At 39.8% G+C, this 21,700-nt stretch overlaps 1 protein-coding gene across 1 annotated transcript in view; it reads right to left on the bottom strand.

Annotated features, from left to right (window-relative positions):
- Nucleotides 1–21,700, bottom strand: part of LOC126292255 (brachyurin-like) — a 273,321-nt gene that overhangs the window by 77,055 nt on the left and 174,566 nt on the right. The window contains exon 6 of the mRNA XM_049986153.1: nt 1,733–1,902. Within this exon, the coding sequence (XP_049842110.1) occupies nt 1,733–1,902 (170 nt within the window). The remainder of the gene's footprint in view (nt 1–1,732; nt 1,903–21,700) is intronic.

Raw genomic sequence — 21,700 nt, 5'->3', positions numbered from 1 at the left:
AACAGGCACTTTACCATCGGCACTGGACATTGGCGCAGTGGCAGAGCGTTGCACGGTGTGATGGATCCCTATACTTTCTTCACCATGTCGATGGGAAAGCACGAATCTGTTGTCTTCCAAGGGGACAGCTTCTTGACGCTTGTACACTACGGGGCAGAGACAAACTAGCAGCGGTTCCATTAAGCTCAAGCGAACATTCGTGAGGGCATCCATGGCTCCAGAGGAGGTCGTGCAAGGGACAGTGATGGCGAAGGGTTATAGTACACTGGTTGCGGAGCTTGTACGCCTCCTCTTGACGGTCATGTTTCAATTCAGCAGTGCCACTTTTCAGAAAGATAATGGGCCATATCACAAGGCCAGAAGTGTGATGCAGCGGTTTGATGAACATAGTGACGAGTTCCAGTTGATGTGCTCGTCCCACAACTCGTCAGAGCTGAATCCAGTCTAACATGCCTGGGATATGATTCAACGTGGCGAAAGAGCGCATCGTTTTCTGCCCGGAATTTAAGGAATTAGATGACTTGTGTGTGCTGATACGGTGCCAACTCCCTCTGGCTACCTACCAAGACCTCACTGCTTCTATGCCATTACGTGTCCCTGCTGTTATCCGTGCCAAAGGTGGACGTATCGCCTGTTAGGTAAGTGGTCATCATGTTCTGGCTGATCAGTGCACAGAATAAAAAATATGGAGATACGAGGGCTATCCACAAAGTACATTACGTTTTGGAATTATAACATAAATAAAGTATTTGAAATTTTTTTATTATATACTGAAGGAAGCCACACTTAAATACTACTTTTCTACGTAGTTGCCATTTAAATTAAGGCACTTATCGTAGCGATGGACGAGCTTGGAAATTCCTTCGTCGTAAAATTCGGCCGCCTGCGCCTTCAACCAAGTGGTTACCTCTTCTTGAATCTCTGCGTCGTCATCAAAACGCTGCATAGCCAACCTCTTCTTCATTGCTGGGAATAAGTGGAAGTCGCTCGGTGCCAGGTCGGGACTGTACGGCGGATGAGGAAACAACTCCCACTTAAAAGATTCGAGAACTTCACGAGTGGCATTTGCCGTGTGGGCCCGGGCGTTGTCGTGAATCAGCAAGATCTTTGAGCCCAACTTTCCCCTGCGCTTGATTTGTATTGCTCTTCTGAGGTTGTGCAGAGTTTGGAAATACCTTTGAGAGTTATTGTAGTGCCTCTTTCCAGGAAATCCACAAAAATCACACCTTTTCTGTCCCAAAAGAGGTAACCACGTGGGTGAAGGCGCAGGCGGCCGAATTTTACGACGAAGGAATTTCCAAGCTCTCCCATCACTACGAAAAGTGCCTTAATTTAAATGGCAACTATGTAGAAAAGTAGTATTGAAGTGTGAATTTCGTCTGTATATAATTTAAAAAAATTCCAATACTTTATTTATTTTTTATTCCAAAACGTAATGTACTTTGTGGATAGCCCTCGTATTACGTTTCGGAATGCCCTCGTCGGTGCTCATGCCGAGTGCCATATTCCGCGGACTCCGTGGATAAGTCAGTTCAATGTGTGACTGAAATAGATAACTTAACCTGCATCGTCGGAAAATCGGGTATTTCTGTGAGACTCTGAGTGCTGTCTCGTTCAGCCACTACGAGCTCTCTCTCTTTCTGTCTGAATGTATGTCTCTCTTTGTCTCTCCCACTCACTCTCTCTCTCTCTCTCTGAAACAAATACCCAATATTATTTTTGCGCTACTCACTGCTCTGTGGAGCTGGCTCCGGCAGGAATACAATAGCCACGTCGAGGTACAGGCAGGACTTTTTATTGTACTCCGGGTGCGCAATGGCCCAGACGGACTCCACTTCCCATACACTGCCGCTTTCCTCCGTCCGATGGATGGTTCCCAAGCGTATGGTGAACTTGCTGTACCTGCGACAGCAAATTACTGTCTTAAGTCGTAAAGCACACAAGCTACGCTGCTAATCTTTCTGTACGGACTGGTTATAATAGGTACTGGAGACATTCAAAAGCGGATGAAATCTCAGCCACTCCCTGTGAAGTTGTAGGAAACGTTTTTCGTATGTCTGCAGGCACACACAAAGACAACAATATATCAAACAGTAACAGTAATTCAGACACTATTAATCTGATTTTAGTAACTAATTAAGTAAATTGAGTAACCAGTCTTTTAACAGGGGAAAATTATCCAAATGTTTTGAAATGAAATAGAGGAATACTGCTAACCTTCCTTTCAACTTTACTTTTGCCACCATGCACCAAAATTGCAGACTTTGTAATACACAATCAGGTTATTACCCATCTAACGACAATTATCACATTGTCGAAGTCACTGTTCAGGTTTTTAAAGGGTTTCGAAATACAGAAAGCTGTTGACAAATATAGCGAGAAATGACTTAATTCGTTAGACAATAAACTACAAGCTATTGGTCATATTGCGATTGGTCCAAGGCGTTTGACAAAATAAACCATAGAATCCTTTAAAATAAATCAGAATATTACGGCGTTTCAGAGAGTACTGACAAATGAGGCAAATTGTATCTCTCTGATAGGAAAGGCATCGGTACAGAAGAATCTAGTATAAGCTATCAAGCATCATGTAAATTGATACTGATTACATGTTGTGTTCAGCAAGGTTCGGGCTTCCGGCCCTTATGTTTTTGTGTACATCAATGTCTCTCTCTCATCAGCACTATTAACGTATGTGTAGTTTATTTGTTTTTACACGACACAGACATGTCAATAAATATTAAATGAAGTAAAGGTTTTGAAAGCATGGTGAAAGAAATTTTGATGTGCATTGATTAATGGTTTCTTGAAAATTCTTTGCCATTAAGCTTTGAAAAAACATGCTATACGTAGATAATAATTGTAAAAGGTTTGCCTCCTGTATACCGCTAAAATATGATGACGCGGACATAGAAGAAGTCGACAGTGTTGCATCACTGGGTTTACAGTCTGATAATAAATTCCACTCGGACGAACATGACATAGACTACTGAAGGGCCTTAACAAATGGTTATTTTCGTTGCGTCTGTTATCAGTCATAGGTGATATAAAAATAAAAAAAAGCTATCATACTTCACTTACTACGCTGAAGTGACGACCTTAGACATCAGTGCTGTTTCTGACATTAACGAGCTAATTTGCCTAAAAAATATACTCACAATCTCAAGTTCAACAGTTGCTCCTATACACAGTTCAGACATGTGTGAAAACATTTGTGATACATATCCCTTTTATTGTACAGGACAAACTGTATAAGATCTTTTAGTCTCAGGTACAAAGAACGCTTATTTGGAGAAAGAGGCACTAATGTACATAACACCACTTTTTCTGACAATCTATTAATTTCCGCTCTCAAACCGAAAAGCATTGAAGAAATTTCTATTTTACAAGCAGAACAGAATGGTCATAGACTGGACGTACTAGAAGAGCTGGAGACTTTCAAGCATATTTCTAAGATCGATCGTCTTATCCTCATTGAACAGTTACAATAACGTAATAAAAATTGTTTAGATAATTTTAATCCACTACTCGCAAAATTTTGATTCTTCTATTTTTTTAGTATATTTTCCTGCCTCTAGTTTTGAAGCATCATTTTCTTCGAATCTCACAGATTTGTTGTACTATAGTGTACTTATTTTCTGGATTGTAGAGCTGTTTGTGTAAATTTTGTATACTGTTATTCTCTCCTTTACGTAATAGTAATTTCTGTCAATGCTTACAGATGGTTCTTATACTTCATCTGCTTGACTGCTGTGTAATTTCAAAAACACATTAAGCTCTCTTGCCTTAGAACTTGGTTTTATAATTAATTACCTTTTTTCATTTATTTCTCTTGTAATGTTTGAAACGGGCACATGTCACTGTTCCCTCTGGATAGGCGGCGCTACTTGTATTATTTTTGTGGCAGCAATGTAAGCCACTGGGTCGATCGTGCTGATGTTGTTCCCAGCTAGGCGTTCCTGAGAAGGCTGGGACGTATTTTATTTTGTTTTTGACTTGAGCATAGCTCCTCTAGATTCTGACTATCGCGTTCCCGAAATGTAACTTTATGTAAGTAACCTTTGTACTACATGACAATTGTTCTCTTCGTTAATGTGTTTTTTGTCACACTTAATTTTCTATGTATTATTTTACAGGATATCACAAAATTTCATTCTGCTGAAGACACCTTTATTAGCTGTCGACACTAATGTAAATTGTACCAAACAGTTATCTGCACCCGGTTGGCTGTTTAATCCCTATGTTTGTAAAAAGTGTGTTGAATAATGTTATTTCGAGCTCAATATTCAACAGCTCAGATATTTTTGCAATAAAATAATTGTATGGTAAAGCTTTACCTTCATAACATTTGTTAAATCCAACGAATACCTCTACAATACTTTCCATTTCGTCTGTTTTAAACATATATATGAATGCACCATTGCAATCGATTTTCATTGATCTAGTTAGTTACCTATAACATATGTTTCTCGATATTTACGATTGCTATGTTCACTTTATTTATCAGGACAACAATTATACCACCGATTGACATCGTTACACCAATATGTACAATTTGGGCAAAAGTCATGTTGGTTATACTCTTGCCCATCAGGAAGATCAACCACAATCGCTTTTTCAAACTGTTCTATTTATTATATAAAAATGTTAAATATTTGTTGTTCTTTATTATGTCAGAGGAGGAAACCATAGTCATATGACTCTAGGTATCAACAATGTTCGAAACTGTCATCACGGCCTCTGGGTGGTAGAGGAATTGCAATAATGATAACACTGTGGCTGGAGGCTGATTTGTTATCAGTGCTTGAGAGAGATATGAAATTAAAGAGTTGTGTAATGCGTTGTGTCAGTAGCTCAGCACGCTAAGGTGAGTGAGTTTCAAATAATGTAATGGTAGCATGGTACATTACATGGTTCAAATCCTGCTCAATACTGAGTTTATTTAAAAAATCCCAGGTGGTGTGGCCAGGAGTTTCTCCATACAAGACTGGGAGTTTTGCAGGAAAAAATAGTGTTTTGAGTAGCAAAATTGACATGTAATACAGTTAATTTATTAACTATAATATATGTCAATATGAAATAAAACAAAAATATTTTACAGTAATTGAATTAAATAATAACTATATCAGTATTATCCATTATAATAATGAATTTATAAAGCAATTAGAATATGAGAATTACATAAAACTGTAAATCTTTAACTGTGCTTAAAACATATTTTTTAATTAATTGAGATAACAAATGAGTATCTCATTTGTTGTCCATAAATACACATAATTATTTTATGTCTCATTTGAAATTTTTTTTTAATTTGGTGAGAAATGGACGTTTTATGTTTAGATAGTAAAAAAGTCATCAGGGTTGATATCCATTTATGTTGTCTATCAGTTATGAAAAACTGATGCAATTTTTGTAATTATAAAAGTGTCTCATATGAAAGACCAAGCTTTGTATTGAAAATTGATCTGACTTAAAATAGCTGATAAATGCTAAAAAATGCCTCATTTTATATCTAAAAACAAGGAATATTGGGAAGTGCACCAGTACCTGCTTTCCCATACTTCTTTTACTGTCCTACAATGCAAGTCAGTTCACATCCCATACGTGGAAGGAATTTATTAACAATGAGAACATTAAACAATCATGCAATTCTATGGAGAGGTATGTGAGGGAAATGGTTAGGTTGTGCAGAATATTGTGTTCCAAGGATTGGTACACTTTTTGAAGACATTCTAAATAGTTTGTAACATCCTACAACTGGATTCATATCATATGAAGTTCATTTTAATCAGAAACCTGCTAAGGTACTAGGTGAATTGATTAAGATTCCAACTTGTACAGAGTTAAGAGGAAGGAGGTGGTGAAGAAGAATATGGTGCTATAGCATAGTAATAGGAAGAAGAAGCATGACAAAACTCTTCACGTTACACAGTTTAAAGTAGGTCACCTTGTGTTGACTAAAAGTTACGAAACGTCAAAAGCAATTAACAGGGAACAAAAAAATTCTTTGACATATACATTAGACCATTCGAGATATTAGAGATACCACATCCAAATGCATTCAGGTTAATTTATCCAAAGTCACATAAGCTATCTGGTTTAAGGAATATTACATGGCTGAATCTGTATGTTCGAATATAATCAACATTCAGGACGGCACACTCTCTGTGTATACCATGTGTCTGCTAAGGACAAGAGCCCCAGCTAATGAAGTATCTGTTTCAACATCTTTATACTTCAGTACTACATTCCTCATTTGCACCATTAAAACTTTGTTTCTTCCCACATGTTTAAATCAATTCTGGGTGTATGAAGTGCTTTCATTGATTTGAAAATAGCATCTTATCTGTACTGACAACAATATGAATTTTTAAGAGAAGTAGAGCCAACTGGATAAAACACAAGTTTTTGTCTCCTTAACACTCTAGTTGATCAGCAGGAACTGTGGTATAATCTCAGTCACTTATATAACATTTGGATTATTACACATCTTTACAATTTTACAATAATTCAAGGTCATGTACAACTGAAATACTTCGTACATATATGATTGAATGTTCAGCATGATTATTATGGACACTTTCAGCGACAATCGTCATAAATTACATAGCATAAACTTAGCCTGCTATGTGAAGTTTATACATGAGCAGGATTCTATGAATTACAATGATTTACTTATTATTTACTTTATCTTCACTAAAATGAATCCCACATCTCTGCAATAAATCTGGTGTTGTGTTTGAAAGCTGTTTATTTATAAATATTTAGGAGTATTTTACTTGTTGTTGTCTTAGGGTGACAATAGTATTATTAGTGGAGTTTTTCGCTGCTTGGTTTCAGATGAACACCATCTTGCTGAGATATATGCATTGGCTTATTAGTCTGTGGAAGTCATCAGTCGGAGATATATTGGGGAGACACTCTGGCTGGACATCAACCATTTATTTGACACGTCAATTATGCATGGAGTTTAAGCTATGATTCAGTATATCAAGTATATTACTGTAACCTGCATTATCCTTCGTACCTTTACCTGTATCTGATTCTGTATATGTTTTCGTGTCATGTTTTCTATATTGGTCGTTAGCATTCACCATATATGTTCTTTGGTAAATTGATGCTCAATATTGTCATGTCGTATACCGATTTTCTTCTCACTCATTTATATTTTCTGCACATGACCAACTGATCAACATGCTTCTTTTACACAGGATTTCCTGCATTATGCATACTCACACACGTATATATATAATAGAGGGAAACATTCCAGGTGGTAAAAATATATCTAAAAACAAAGTTGATGTGACTTACCAAACAAAAGCGCTTGCAGGTCGATAGATACACAAACAAACACAAACATACACACAGAATTCAAGCTTTCACAACCAACGGTTGCTTCTTCAGGAAAGAGAGAAGAAGAGGGAAAGACGAAAGGATGTGGGTTTTAAGGGAGAGGGTAAGGAGTCATTCCAATCCCGGGAGCAGAAAGACTTACCTTAAGGGGGAAGAAGGACAGGTATACACTCACACACACACACATATCCATCCGCACATACACAGACACAAGCAGACATTTGTGTCTGACTCCTTACCCTCTCCCTTAAAACCCACATCCTTTCATCTTTCCCTCTCCTTCCCTCTATCCTGAAGAAGCAACCGTTGGTTATGAAAGCTTGAATTTTGTGTGTATGTTTGTGTTTGTTTGTGTATCTATCGACCTGCCAGCGGTTTTGTTTGGTAAGTCACGTCAACACACACACACACACACACACACACACACACACACACACACACACACACACACACATATATATATATATATATATATATATATATATATATATATATATATATATATTCAGTTTTCTCTTTCAATTTAAACTCCATGCCTAAGTTTGCCATAAAATCATTGACATTACTCTTGTTGAACCACTTTTGTTGGGATACACATTTAGATCAATGTCATGATATCAATGATATATATGAGTGTTATCATTGTGTTTTTAACTGCTTGTTCAGGATGCTATTGAATATTTTGAACAACCCTAATATTAAAATGTGGTATTAAATAATTAGATAGTGATTGAACATCATCTACAAAATTATTTTCGCTCAATTTTATTACAGTATGAACATAAAAATTTTTGTTTAGCTCGTAGAGTTTCCCATATTTGAGATGAGTTGTAGACACTGTCTGTTTTCTGTTAGACATTTCTTGTGAGCAAAATCTATCATACAGTACAGTTTGTGTGTCATGAACCCCATTTAATAATTTGTTTCTATGTCCTGGATAAAACACTTCAGTCCTCACTCCCTGGAATGGAAAGCCATGACTTTCAGGTTGGTATGTGCATCACAAACATGGCCTTCAACATTTTGTCTGGAATTTGAAATTAACTATTATATTGATTCACATATTTGCATTATTAGTTCTTACTGGATTTTGAGAGTTGAACTAATGGATTATGACCTTTCTTAGTAGTTTTTCAGGTGAGTGCAATAGTCGCAAACATAGGCCCTGAACATTTTGCTTGGAACTTGAAGTTACATATCATATTGATTCACATAGTTGCATACTTATTCTTTATTGGACTTTGACATTTGAACTAACTGAACATGAATTTTCTTACTCGTTAGTCCAATTGTTGCAAATGTAGGCTTTGGACATTTTCAATTTGGTTTGAGATGCCTCATGCCAAATTTTAGCTTCGTGTAATACACACACACACACACACACACACACACACACACACACACACACACACACACATACACACACACACAAACACAGATTCAGTCACTTGCTGTAATCACGCTTCCTATAATTAACTCTGCACAGTTCTATGCAATGCCTAGGTCTCACTTAACAGACTACAGGGAATTCTCCTCTGCAGTTTTTGGCATATACTTTAAATTACTGTTCTTGTATGATTTGATGTAGAATAACTCTTGAATCTGATTTGTCATTTATGAAAACAAATATACATTTTGCTTGGTATCATAGGTAATATTTTATGTTATCAACTAGAATTGTGCTTTGTCACAGTGTATTTTATATAGAGAATAACTTTTTTTACATTGTACAGTTCACCATGCTCATGAATGAGAAGTTACACTGTGGTTACAGTAATTTACAATTATAGGGTATACACTCCTGGAAATGGAAAAAAAGAACACATTGACACCGGTGTGCCAGACCCACCATACTTGCTCCGGACACTGCGAGAGGGCTGTACAAGCAATGATCACACGCACGGCACAGCGGACACACCAGGAACCGCGGTGTTGGCCGTCGAATGGCGCTAGCTGCGCAGCATTTGTGCACCGCCGCCGTCAGTGTCAGCCAGTTTGCCGTGGCATATGGAGCTCCATCGCAGTCTTTAACACTGGTAGCATGCCGCGACAGCGTGGACATGAACCGAATGTGCAGTTGACGGACTTTGAGCGAGGGCGTATAGTGGGCATGCGGGAGGCCAGATGGACGTACCGCCGAATTGCTCAACACGTGGGGTGTGAGGTCTCCACAGTACATCGATGTTGTCGCCAGTGGTCGGCGGAAGGTGCACGTGCCCGTCGACCTGGGACCGGACCGCAGCGACGCACGGATGCACGCCAAGACCGTAGGATCCTACGCAGTGCCGTAGGTGACCGCAGCGCCACTTCCCAGCAAATTAGGGACACTGGGATATCGGCGAGGACCATTCGCAACCGTCTCCATGAAGCTGGGCTACGGTCCCGCACACCGTTAGGCCGTCTTCCGCTCACGCCCCAACATCGTGCAGCCCGCCTCCAGTGATGTCGCGACAGGCGTGAATGGAGGGACGAATGGAGACGTGTCGTCTTCAGCGATGAGAGTCGCTTCTGCCTTGGTGACAATGATGGTCGTATGCGTGTTTGGCGCCGTGCAGGTGAGCGCCACAATCAGGACTGCATACGACCGAGGCACACAGGGCCAACACCCGGCATCATGGTGTGGGGAACGATCTCCTACACTGGCCGTACACCTCTGGTGATAGTCGAGGGGACACTGAATAGTGCACGGTACATCCAAACCGTCATCGAACCCATCATTCTACCATTCCTAGACCGGCAAGGGAACTTGCTGTTCCAACAGGACAATGCACGCCCGCATGTATCCCGTGCCACCCAACGTGCTCTAGAAGGTGTAAGTCAACTACCCTGGCCAGCAAGATCTCCGGATCTGTCCCCCATTGACCATGTTTGGGACTGGATGAAGCGTCGTCTGACGCGGTCTGCACGTCCAGCACGAACGCTGGTCCAACTGAGGCGCCAGGTGGAAATGGCATGGCAAGCCGTTCCACAGGACTACATCCAGCATCTCTACGATCGTCTCCATGGGAGAATAGTAGCGTGCATTGCTGCGAAAGGTGGATATACACTGTACTAGTGCCGACATTGTGCATGCTGTGTTGCCTGTGTCTATGTGCCTGTGGTTCTGTCAGTGTGATCATGTGATGTATCTGACCCAGGAATGTGTCAATAAAGTTTCCCCTTCCTGGGACAATGAATTCACGGTGTTCTTATTTCAGTTTCCAGGAGTGTATGTATATATGAGTAATTCAATGACTATCCTGTGCTGACACAAATTTGAAATGAACCAAGGAAGGAGTTCGAATAAATTCATGTGTACTGGAGTATGGCAAAACACAGCACTTTATATTGACATAAAGTTTACTGCAGTTGAGAGACACAGTAGTTGTGATGAGAAAGGATTATTCTGAGAAGCAATTAAATTTGTTTAATGATGTACATTCACAATTATTTATGGACCCTGATATAGCTGTGATTATTCAGATCATTAAATTTTGTAAGATGATACATTTTATTTAATCTATTTGAAATTTGGACGTAAAAACCGGTTTGATACAGCGTCTATCTAATGTCTGGCATTCCAGATGGGGCATGTCCTTGTCAAAAATAAACAAACACACTCACACTAACATTTTTTAGAAATAAGACAATATTTTTAGGTAATAAATATACTCAATTGAACATAGTAATAAGAAATCTCAAAGAACTGTTAATGGAGTGCATCAAAAGGGCAGCAAGAGGTTAAAACTGAAATTTTATACACTTTTTTTTATTTAAGCTGCTGTATGAAACCTAACAGCATAAAATCAACGTGACACCGAAATTTCTTGTATTTCAAGTGAAATGTGTGAAGAACAGTCGCATCGAATATTATTTTTACGTCAGGAAACGTTGACATAAGTTGAGAACCAAATATAGGATACAGATACTTGAGATACTTAAAGACAGAATCACCTCTGACCATAATCTGTTACTATGTAAATATAAAACATTTATGGTGTAAACTGTCGAAAATTATAGGAAATATCTACAGTATTATATCAAAATATTACGCAATACTATACAAAACAATATAAAATCGTCGTGGAATCGACTGCTTAGAATTTCACATGAAATTTAACTGAAAAATCCAGCAGATACAGACACACCAGATGCTATATGTACGTCAGGACAACTTAGACGTAAGTCTCTCTCTTACTTATATAATTTAGAAATACGAAAATGAATTACAACATTGTTGCTTGTGTAATTCGTGATAATGAAAATTACGACTGCAATTACTATTACACCTCAATGAATCACATAATTTTTCACTTATAAAAATTAAGCCTAAAACTCCTGCTGAACTACTGCACATTGCAATTCTCAAATTTTTTATGCGCAGGTACCTGGAAACGGAAATCTTTCGAAGCAGCTGTCATAATATTCAATAAATGTTTTAAGCAGTGATAGCGGAACGTTACTTACAACCGATAATTAGTTTCAATCAGAAACGTAGAGTGAACAGTTAGCAAATGTAAAGTTGGAGTGATTGTTTCCTTCGTAGGCTCTTCAGAATATATGCGAGTTTACGTCCAATTTGTGGTACATTATTCGGAACTCGCCTGCTACCTACACATTTAACAATTTCAGGTACGGTTTGTTGCAGTGGGAACATTGAATGGCAACAGCGGACGCACTGTCGAGAAGTGAGTTACTAATTTAAACTGTCGTGCTCTGCTTGGCTATTAGTGAATATGAAAACGCACCACATACGCTTCATTTCGTAATGCGCCAAGTGCAGGCATAGCCAACGCGGTCACAGATCATAATAAAAAGCAGTACCAACATACCAAAACAGTACAAGAGGCACTTACATGGACACCGTATTTTTGAATCTGTGCTTTTTTGGAAACGAATTAGTGGTGAACATTAATTTGCCATGTAAAATGAACTTAAATGAAAATTTATTCGTCCAAAATAATAAATTTCAATTGTTAAAAGATGAGTAGTACCTCGGTAAAGTATCAAAGGTTATACACGCGAAGTACGTCTACTACAGACTTCTGTGAATCATACCAATCTTGATATTAGCAGTGTAGCCACTGATCAAGTGTCTTCGTACGCTGAAATATTTTCCTTCATCGGTACTTACGTCAACTGTTCCTCTGGATTATGAATTCTTTGTGTCAGTACCCAACAAATACAATGGAATTCTGGTGGCCGAATATCAGTACAACGGACAGCGAGTCCTCAGTGCACGTGTCGCCATAACACCGGCAACGATTACGCAACAAACCTGCTCGCATCTAAATGAATCACTGAGTTTGACAGAACAGTAACTACAACTCTTTGGTATTATCGCATTTACGTGTAATGGGGAAAGTACTATATAAATTAATGCATGCAGTTTGATATGCATATTGTTCTATTCATGTGTTACTACTTTACTATCTCTAGCTTTAAACATGTAACGGTATACTAGTCTCAACATAGGATTATACAGCCAATCGGTTGCACATACCTGGTAGGAACATTGCCTAGGTTGCGGCACCTGCTAGGGGCGTCTTTAAAAGAAAAAAAAAAATTGATAAATTCTATGAAAAATACATAGAAAATTAGGAAAGACAAAGAACACATTAACAGAAGCAACAATTTTCGTGACGTACTAAGGCTACTTAAGTAAAATTACGTCGCAAAAAACAGTGGTCAGAATAAAGAGCACCAACGCTCAAGTCAAAAGTGAAATAAAACATTCTAGCCCTTGCCACGTCTGCCCACCTGGGAACATCAGACTGATCGATTCAGTGTCTAACATTGCTGACACGAAAACAACACAAGTTGTACCGCCTATCAGGCGCGGACAATGACGTGTGCCCAACTGAAATATGATTACAGAAATTATTGAAAAAAAAAACGAAAGTTAATCCTAAAAACAAAATATAAAGAAGGAGAGCATAATGTCCTTTTGAAAATACCCAGTTGTCAAACAGATTATGTATAAAAGAGACATTTCTTAGCGTTGTGTACATAGTTCCGCATAGTCAGCGCGTACACAACTTTCCCACTAGAGCGCGCCCCGCTAAGCACAACAGCGCAGGCGCAGCGCTCGTCCGTCTCCGCACTACGAGATGGCGCTGTCATAGAGACGGACTAAATTCTGCTTCCGCCGATCCGCGTGTTAATATGTAACGCAGCCAATGGGATTGCTGCTAACGTAGAACCTTTTCTCCTCGCGGATCACACTCGCGCAGTGGTAGATGAACGCGCGAGGTAGTGTAACGAGAAACAGATACCCGTGGTCTAGGGGTAACGTCTTTGATTGATAATCAAAACGTCTTTGGTCCCGGATTCGATCGCCACCACTGCCTAAATTTTGATAAATAATCAGCATTATCGGCCGAAGACTTCCGGCATAAGAAGTCAGCCTCATTCTGCCAACGGTCTTGTCAAAGAGGGCGGAGGAGCAGATAGCGGTTCAGGGCACTCTCTTGTCCTAGGGGTGGGAAATTGCCCCTAAAGGCGGAAGAATCAGCAATGATCAACGACATGAGGATGCAGAAGGCAATTGAAACCACTGCATTAAAGACACGTAACGTGTATCCACAGGACATGTGGCCTGTAGTTGAAGAAGTGTCATGATGATCTCTCCATTGGCAAAAATTCCGAAATAGTCCCCCATTCGGATCTCCAGGAGGGGGCTGCCAAGGGGGAGGTTAACATGAGAAAAAGATTCAATAATCAACGAAAGGATAATGTTCTACGAGTCGGGGCGTGGAATGTCAAAAGCTTGAACGTGGTAGGGAAACTAGAAAATCTGAAATGGGAAATGCAAAGGCTCAATCTAGATTTAGTAGGGGTCAGGAAGACAAGGATTTCTGGTCAGATGAGTATCGGGTAATATCATCAGCAGCAGAAAATGGTATAACAGGTGTAGGAAGGTAGGGCAGAGGGTGTGTTACTGTGAACAGTTCAGTGACCGGGTTGTTCTAATCAGAATCGACAGCAGACCAACACCGACAACGATAGTTCAGGTATACATGCCGACGTCGCAAGCTGAAGATGAACAGATAGAGAAAGTGTATGAGGATATTGAAAGGGTAATGCAGTATGTAAAGGAGGACGAAAATCTAATAGTCATGGACGACTGGACTGCAGTTGTAGGGGAAGGAGTAGAAGAAAAGGTTACAGGAGAATATGGGCTTGGGACAATGAATGAAAGAGGAGAAAGAGTAATTGAGTTCTGTAACAAGTTTCAGCTAGTAATAGCGAGTACCCTGTTCAAGAATCACAAGAGGAGTAGGTATACTTGGAAAAGGCCAGGAGATACGGGAAGATTTCAATTAGATTACATCATGGTCAGAAAGAGATTCCGAAATCAGATACTGGATTGTAAGGCGTACCCAGTAGCAGATATAGACTCAGATCACAATATAGTAGTGATGAAGAGTAGGCTGAAGTTCAAGACATATATATAGAATCAATACGCTAAGAAGTGGGATATGGAAGTTCTAAGGAATGACGAGATACGTTTGAAGTTCTCTAACGCTATAGATACAGCAATAAGGAATAGCGCAGTAGGCAACACAGTTGAAGAGGAATGGACGTCTCTAAAAAGGGCCATCACAGAAGTTGGGAAGGTAAACATAGGTACAAAGAAGGTAGCTGCGAAGAAACCATGGGTAACAGAAGAAATACTTCAGTTGATTGATGAAAAGAGTAAGTACAAAAATGTTCCGGGAAAATCAGGAATACAGAAATACAAGTCACGGAGGAATGAAATAAATAGGAAGTGCAGGGAAGCAAAGACGAAATGGCTACAGGAAAAATGTGAAGACATCGAAAAAGATATGATTGTCGGAAGGACAGACTCAGTATACAGAAAAGTCAAAACAACCTTTGGTGACATTAAAAGCAACGGTGGTAACATTAAGAGTGCAACGGGAATTCCACTGTTAAATGCAGAGGAGAGAGCAGATAGGTGGAAAGAATACATTGAAAGCCTCTATGAGGGTGAAGATTTGTCTGATGTGATAGAAGAAGAAACAGGAGTCGATTTAGAAGAGATAGGGGATCCGGTATTAGAATCGGAATTTAAAAGAGCTTTGGTGGACTTACGGTCAAATAAGGCAGAAGGGATAGATAACATTCCATCAGAATTTCTAAAATCATTAGGGGAAGTGGCAACAAAACGACTATTCACGTTGGCGTGTAGAATATATGAGTCTGGCGACATACCATCTGACTTTTGGAAAAGCATCATCCACACAGTTCCGAAGACGGCAAGAGCTGACAAGTGCGAGAATTATCGCACAATCAGCTTAACAGCTCATGCATCGAAGCTGCTTACAAGAATAATATACAGAAGAAAGGAAAAGAAAATTGAGAATGCGCTAGGTGACGATCAGTTTGGCTTTAGGAAAAGTAAAGGCACGAGAGAGGCAATTCTGACGTTACGGCTAATAATGGAAGCAAGGCTAAAGAAAAATCAAGACACGTTCATAGGATTTGTCGACCTAGAAAAAGCGTTCGACAATATAAAATGGTGCAAGCTGTTCGAGATACTGAAAAAAGTAGGGGTAAGCTATAGGGAGAGACGGGTCATATACAATATGTACAACAACCAAGAGGGAATAATAAGAGTGGACGATCAAGAACGAAGTGCTCGTATTAAGAAGGGTGTAAGACAAGGCTGTAGCCTTTAGCCCCTACTCTTCAATCTGTACATCGAGGAAGCAATGATGGAAATAAAAAAAGGTTCAAGACTGGAATTAAAATACAAGGTGAAAGGATATCAATGATACGATTCGCTGATGACATTGCTATTCTGAGTGAAAGTGAAGAAGTATTAAATGATCTGCTGAACGGAAATGACAGTCTAATGTGTACACAGTATGGTTTGAGAGTAAATCGGAAAAAGACGAAGGTAATGAGAAGTAGTAGAAATGAGAACAGCGAGAAACTTAACATCAGGATTGATGGTCACGAAGTCAATGAAGTTAAGGAATTCTGCTACCTAGGCAGTAAAATAACCAATGACAGACGGAGCAAGGAGGACATCAAAAGCAGACTCGCTATGGCAAAAAAGGCATTTCTGGTCAAGAGAAGTCTACTAATATCAAATACCGGCCTTAATTTGAGGAAGAAATTTCTGAGGGTGTACGTCTGGAGTACAGCTTTGTATGGTAGTGAAACATGGACTGTGGGAAAACCGGGACAGAAGAGAATAGAAGCATTTGAGATGTGGTGCTACAGACGAATGTTGAAAATTAGGTGGACTGATAAGGTAAGGAATGAGGAGGTTCTACGCAGAATCGGAGAGGAAAGGAATATGTAGAAAACACTGATAAGGAGGCGGTACAGGATGGTAGGACATCTGTTAAGACATGAGGGAATGACTTCCATGGTACTAGAGGGAGCTGTAGAAGGAAAAAACTGTAGAGGAAGACAGAGATTGGAATACGTCAAGCAAATAATTGAGGACGTAGGTTGCAAGTGCTACTCTGAGATGTAGAGGTTAGCACAGGAAAGGAATTCGCGGCGGGCCGCATCAAACCAGTCAGTAGACTGATGACAAAAAAAAAAAGCAGACCTCCGATTAGTCAGTCTGCATTACTCTATAGTCAAGTTTCAGTCTGCGGCTAATAATATTATAATATTCCTGTACATAGCCATGAAGAGAAGTGTATAGACACTTTGTCAAGTATCAGAGATATGTGAGAATAAGATTAACGTACCAAGACCAAAGGAATTTCAGATTGTCAACTGTATACAGTATCCAGAATCAAGTTAAGTAATTTCTATGCTTTTTATTAATTTAATAAATGTGTGTGAAAATTAATCAAGTTCTGTTTAAAGTCGGTCACCGTCAATCAGCTACCCTAAGCATGCAAGTGGCATTTCCATCGTCTGACCTAACGGCAGAAGATGAACACGCCACGATAAGACCACGAGACATATTGCTAACATTCGCCTACTTCGTTAGGGCGACAAGTCAAATAAACTGATGGTGTGTGTACCGAAGGTCTTACAGTACGCACACCACACTTAGGCTTTACAGAAAATACTATTACGTAAAGAACAGAAAGATATAGCATATTTTTTCCAAACGGCTGTACAGCCCTGTTCTTAAATTTTTTCGTGCGTGTCTAAAATACGACATTGCTATCAACTCGTAAAGTGGACACAGGATGTGTTCAACGGACAGCGTTTCATAGAATTTGTGTCTGCAGTACTGTCATTATCACAGAGTCGTAATAATGGCTTTAATAGTAGAAAATGAAGTAGCTCCTGATTTGGAAGAGACACAAATATTATTTACAAGAGACAAGAAAAAACAGATTCAGGTATTAGTGAATCTAAGATCTCTGCCAGTAGGGCGAGTCCCGTGGGAGAATCTTTTCTTGTTGCGATGATGAACCATGAGAAGCAGGCAAGCAAAACCCAAGACAAAGACGATTAACTAGACAGAAATAGTAGCAGGTGTAATCGAGAGTTCCAAGGGTATTAAGCAGCAGAACTAAAAGTTAACGAAATAGTTCGACGAACAGAACGAAATACTTGATGTAATTAAATCATCAGTGTCTAGTACAAATGTATTGTTGGAGGCCGCTATTAAGCAAGTTGCTGAGGGATGTGACAAACAAGTGGATGATGTGTTTAAAATACTTGATAATCAGTCAGCGATAGGTGATGCCACAATCAATGCAGGACAACGGCGAACTAACACGTGATGCCAAGTCGTGTTGAGATAGCTAGCAGCAGGGTATTGGGCGTGTACAACCCCAATGACAACAGATTGAGGCAGTGAGCACGGAGAAAAGCTGTTAAGATGGTATCAGACTAAGTTCGACTAATGATGTACATCACACACCTGCGTACAAAAGGTAAATAAATTTCAGGCACTGGACAGCAAACGGAAGCAGTAGTTTGTAAAGTTCCATGACATTATGAAACATGTTGACAAGGAAGTGAGTTTTACCATAGGTGATTTGCGCAGCCAACCCCTGAAGCAGAGTAACGAGTTAGGAAAATTTTATTAGCCATAGTAATTTTGTTAAGTTCCATGATAAGAAAGCTAATTCGAAGACAATTCAGCAATAATTTCGAAGGCCGCTTACCCGGATGGTGGAATCACACGCACAAAACAACTTTTGCTAGAGGACAGCGAGATGATGAAGCTCAAATTTGGTCCCTGGGGACAGCCTTAGACTGCGATACGTATGAGCAATTTGGGAAAGCATTTCTAGACAAATAGTGGTCATATGCCCAAAAGAATGAGATCCTTGTAGTATCGGCAACGGGATTACTTACGAAATTGAAAGGAATAATAAACTGGAAAAATATTTTGATACTTATTATAGAATAAATGAGTCGTTGGACGAACCACTGTCAGACCAAACTTTTGTTGTTGTTGTTGTTGTTGTTGTTGATGTTGTGGTCTTCAGTCCTGAGACTGGTTTGAAGCAGCTCTCCATGCTACTCTATCCTGTGCAAGCTTCTTCATCTCCCAGTGCCTACTGCAACCTACATCCTTTTGAATCTGTTTAGTGTATTCATCTCTTGGTCCTCTACGATTTTTACCCTCCACGCTGCCCTCCAATACTAAATTGGTGATCCCTTGATTCCTCAGAATATGTCCTACCAACCGATCCCTTCTTCTAGTCACGTTGTGCCACAAACTTCTCCCCAATCCTATTTAATACCTTCTCATTAGTTATGTGATCTACCCATCTAATCTTCAGCATTCTTCTGTAGCACCACATTTCGAAAGCTTCTATTCTCTTCTTGTCCAAACTATTTATCGTCAATGTTTCACTTCCATACATGGCTACACTCCATATAAATACTTTCAGAAACGACTTCCTGACACTTAAATCTATACTCGATGTTCACAAATTTCTCTTCTTCAGAAACGTTTTCCTTGCCATTGCCAGTCTACATTTTATATCCTCTCTACTTCGACCATCATAATTTATTTTGCTCCCCAAATAGCAAAACTCCTTTACTACTTTAAGTGTCTCATTTCCTAATCTACTTCCCTCAGCATAACCCAACTTAATTCGACTACATTCCATTATCCTCGTTTTGCTTTTGTTGATGTTCATCTTATACCCTCCTTTCATGACACTGTCCATTCCGTTCAACTGCTCTTCCAAGTCCTTTGCTGTCTCTGGCTGAATTACAATGTCATCGGCGAACCTCAAAGTTTTTATTTCTTCTCCATGGATTTTAATACCTACTCGGAATTTTTGTCGCGGTAATAACATCGAAGTTACTCGTCTTCCCCCTCCCATGAGCTATGGACCTTGCCATTGGTGGTCGGGTGGCTTCATGTCTCAGCGATACTGGTTGCCGTACCGTACGTTCAGCCACGATGGAGGGGTATCTGTTGAGAGGCCAGACAAACGTGTGGTTCCTTAGGAGGGGCAGCAGCGTTTTCTGTAGTTGCAGCGGCAACAGTGTGGATGACTGATTGATCTGCCCTTGTAACATTAACAAAAACAGCCTAAACTAGTTCTGCAAGCAAGGGGAAAGTACAGCTCTGCTGTATGGTTAAATGGATTCATGGTGGTTAAATATTCCAGAGGTAAAATAGTCGCCATTGGGATGTCTTGGCAGGGACTAAACAAAACAGGCGTTCTATGCAGCAGAGCATGGAATGTCAGATTAATGGATCTGACATTCCATGCTCTGCTGCTAGGTAGGTTAGAAAATTTAAAAAGGGAAATGGGTAGATTTTATTAGGTATCATGGGAATTAGCGAAGTTCGGTGGTAGGAGGAACAGGACTTCTGGTCAGGTGAACACAGGGCTATAATTACGAAATCAAATGGAATAACGCACGAGTGCGTTTAATAATGAATAAGAAAATGGGAATGCGGGTAAGCTCTTATGAACAGCATAGTGAACGCATTACTGTAGCCAAGATAGACACAAAGCCCACACTCACCACAATAGTACAAGTTTATGAGACGACTAGCTCCGCAGATGACGAAGAGACTGAAGAAATGTGTGATGAGAAAAAAGAAATTATTCAGATAGTGAGGGGAAACGAAAATTTAATAGTCATGGGGGACCGGAATTCTGTAGTAGGAAAAGGAAGAGAAGGAAAAGTAGCAGGTGAATATGGAATGGGGGCAAAAAATGAAAGAGGAAGCCTCCTGGTAGAATTTTGCACAGAGCATAACTTAATCATAGCTTACACTTGGTTTAAGACTCATGAAAGAAGGTTGTTTACGTGGAAGAGGCCTGGACACACTGGAAGGTTTCAGATTGATTATATAAAGATTTCACAACCAACTTAAAATTGTAAGACGTTTACAGGGGCAGATGTGGACACTGACCACAATCTGTTGGTTATAAACTGTAGACTAAAGCTGAAGAATTTGCAAAAAGGTAGGATATGAACGAGATGACACCCGGATAAGTTGAAAGAACCAGAGGTTGTTTAAAGTTTCAGAGGGATCTACATCTACATCCACATTTATACTCCGCAAGCCACCCAACGGTGTGAGGCGGAGGACACTTTACGTGCCACTGTCATTACCATTTTCTGTTCCAGTCGCGTATGGTTCGCGGGAAGAATGACTGCCGGAAAGCCTCCGTGCGCTCTCGAATCTCTCTAATTTTACATTCGTGATTTCTTCGGGAGGTATAAGTAGGGGGAAGCAATATAATCGATACCTCATCCAGAAACGCACTCACTCGAAACCTGGCGAGCAAGCTACACCGCGATGCAGAGTGTCTCTCTTGCAGAGTCTGCCACTTGAGTTTGCTAAACATCTCCGTAACGCTATCACGCTTACCAAATAACCCTGTGACGAAACGCGCCGCTCTTCTTTGGATTTTCTCTATCACCCCCATCAACCCGACCTGGCACGGATCCCACACTGATGATCAATACTCAAGTATAGGTCGAACGAGTGTTTTGTAAGCCACCTCCTTTGTTGACGGACTACATTTTCTAAGGACTCTCCCAACGGATGACTACCAACGGATGACTAGAAGAGGGGAAAGTAAAACAGTAGAAGGGGGAAGCTTTAAGAGATGAAATAGTGAAGGCGGCAGAGGATGAAATAAAAGTACCAGGCCTAGTTGAAATACTTGCATAACACAGGAGATAGTTTATTTAATTGATGGAAGGAGAAAATTTAAAAATGCTGCAAATGAAGCAGGTGAAAGGGGTACATACGTCTAAAAGCTGAGATTGACAGTAAGTGCAAAATGGATAATCCGGAATGGCTAGAGCACAAATGTAAGTATTTGGAAGCATATTTCGGTAGTAGAAAGATAGATACGGTCTACAGTAAAGTTAGAGGCCTATGGAGAGAAGAGAGGCAGGTGTATGAATATCAAGAGCTCAATGGGAAAGCAGTTGTAACTAAAGA

The sequence above is a fragment of the Schistocerca gregaria genome, chromosome 9, assembly GCF_023897955.1.
Source record: "Schistocerca gregaria isolate iqSchGreg1 chromosome 9, iqSchGreg1.2, whole genome shotgun sequence".
In the NCBI taxonomy this organism is placed as follows: Eukaryota; Metazoa; Arthropoda; class Insecta; order Orthoptera; family Acrididae; genus Schistocerca; species Schistocerca gregaria.
This window is presented reverse-complemented; position numbering and strand designations above follow the sequence as displayed.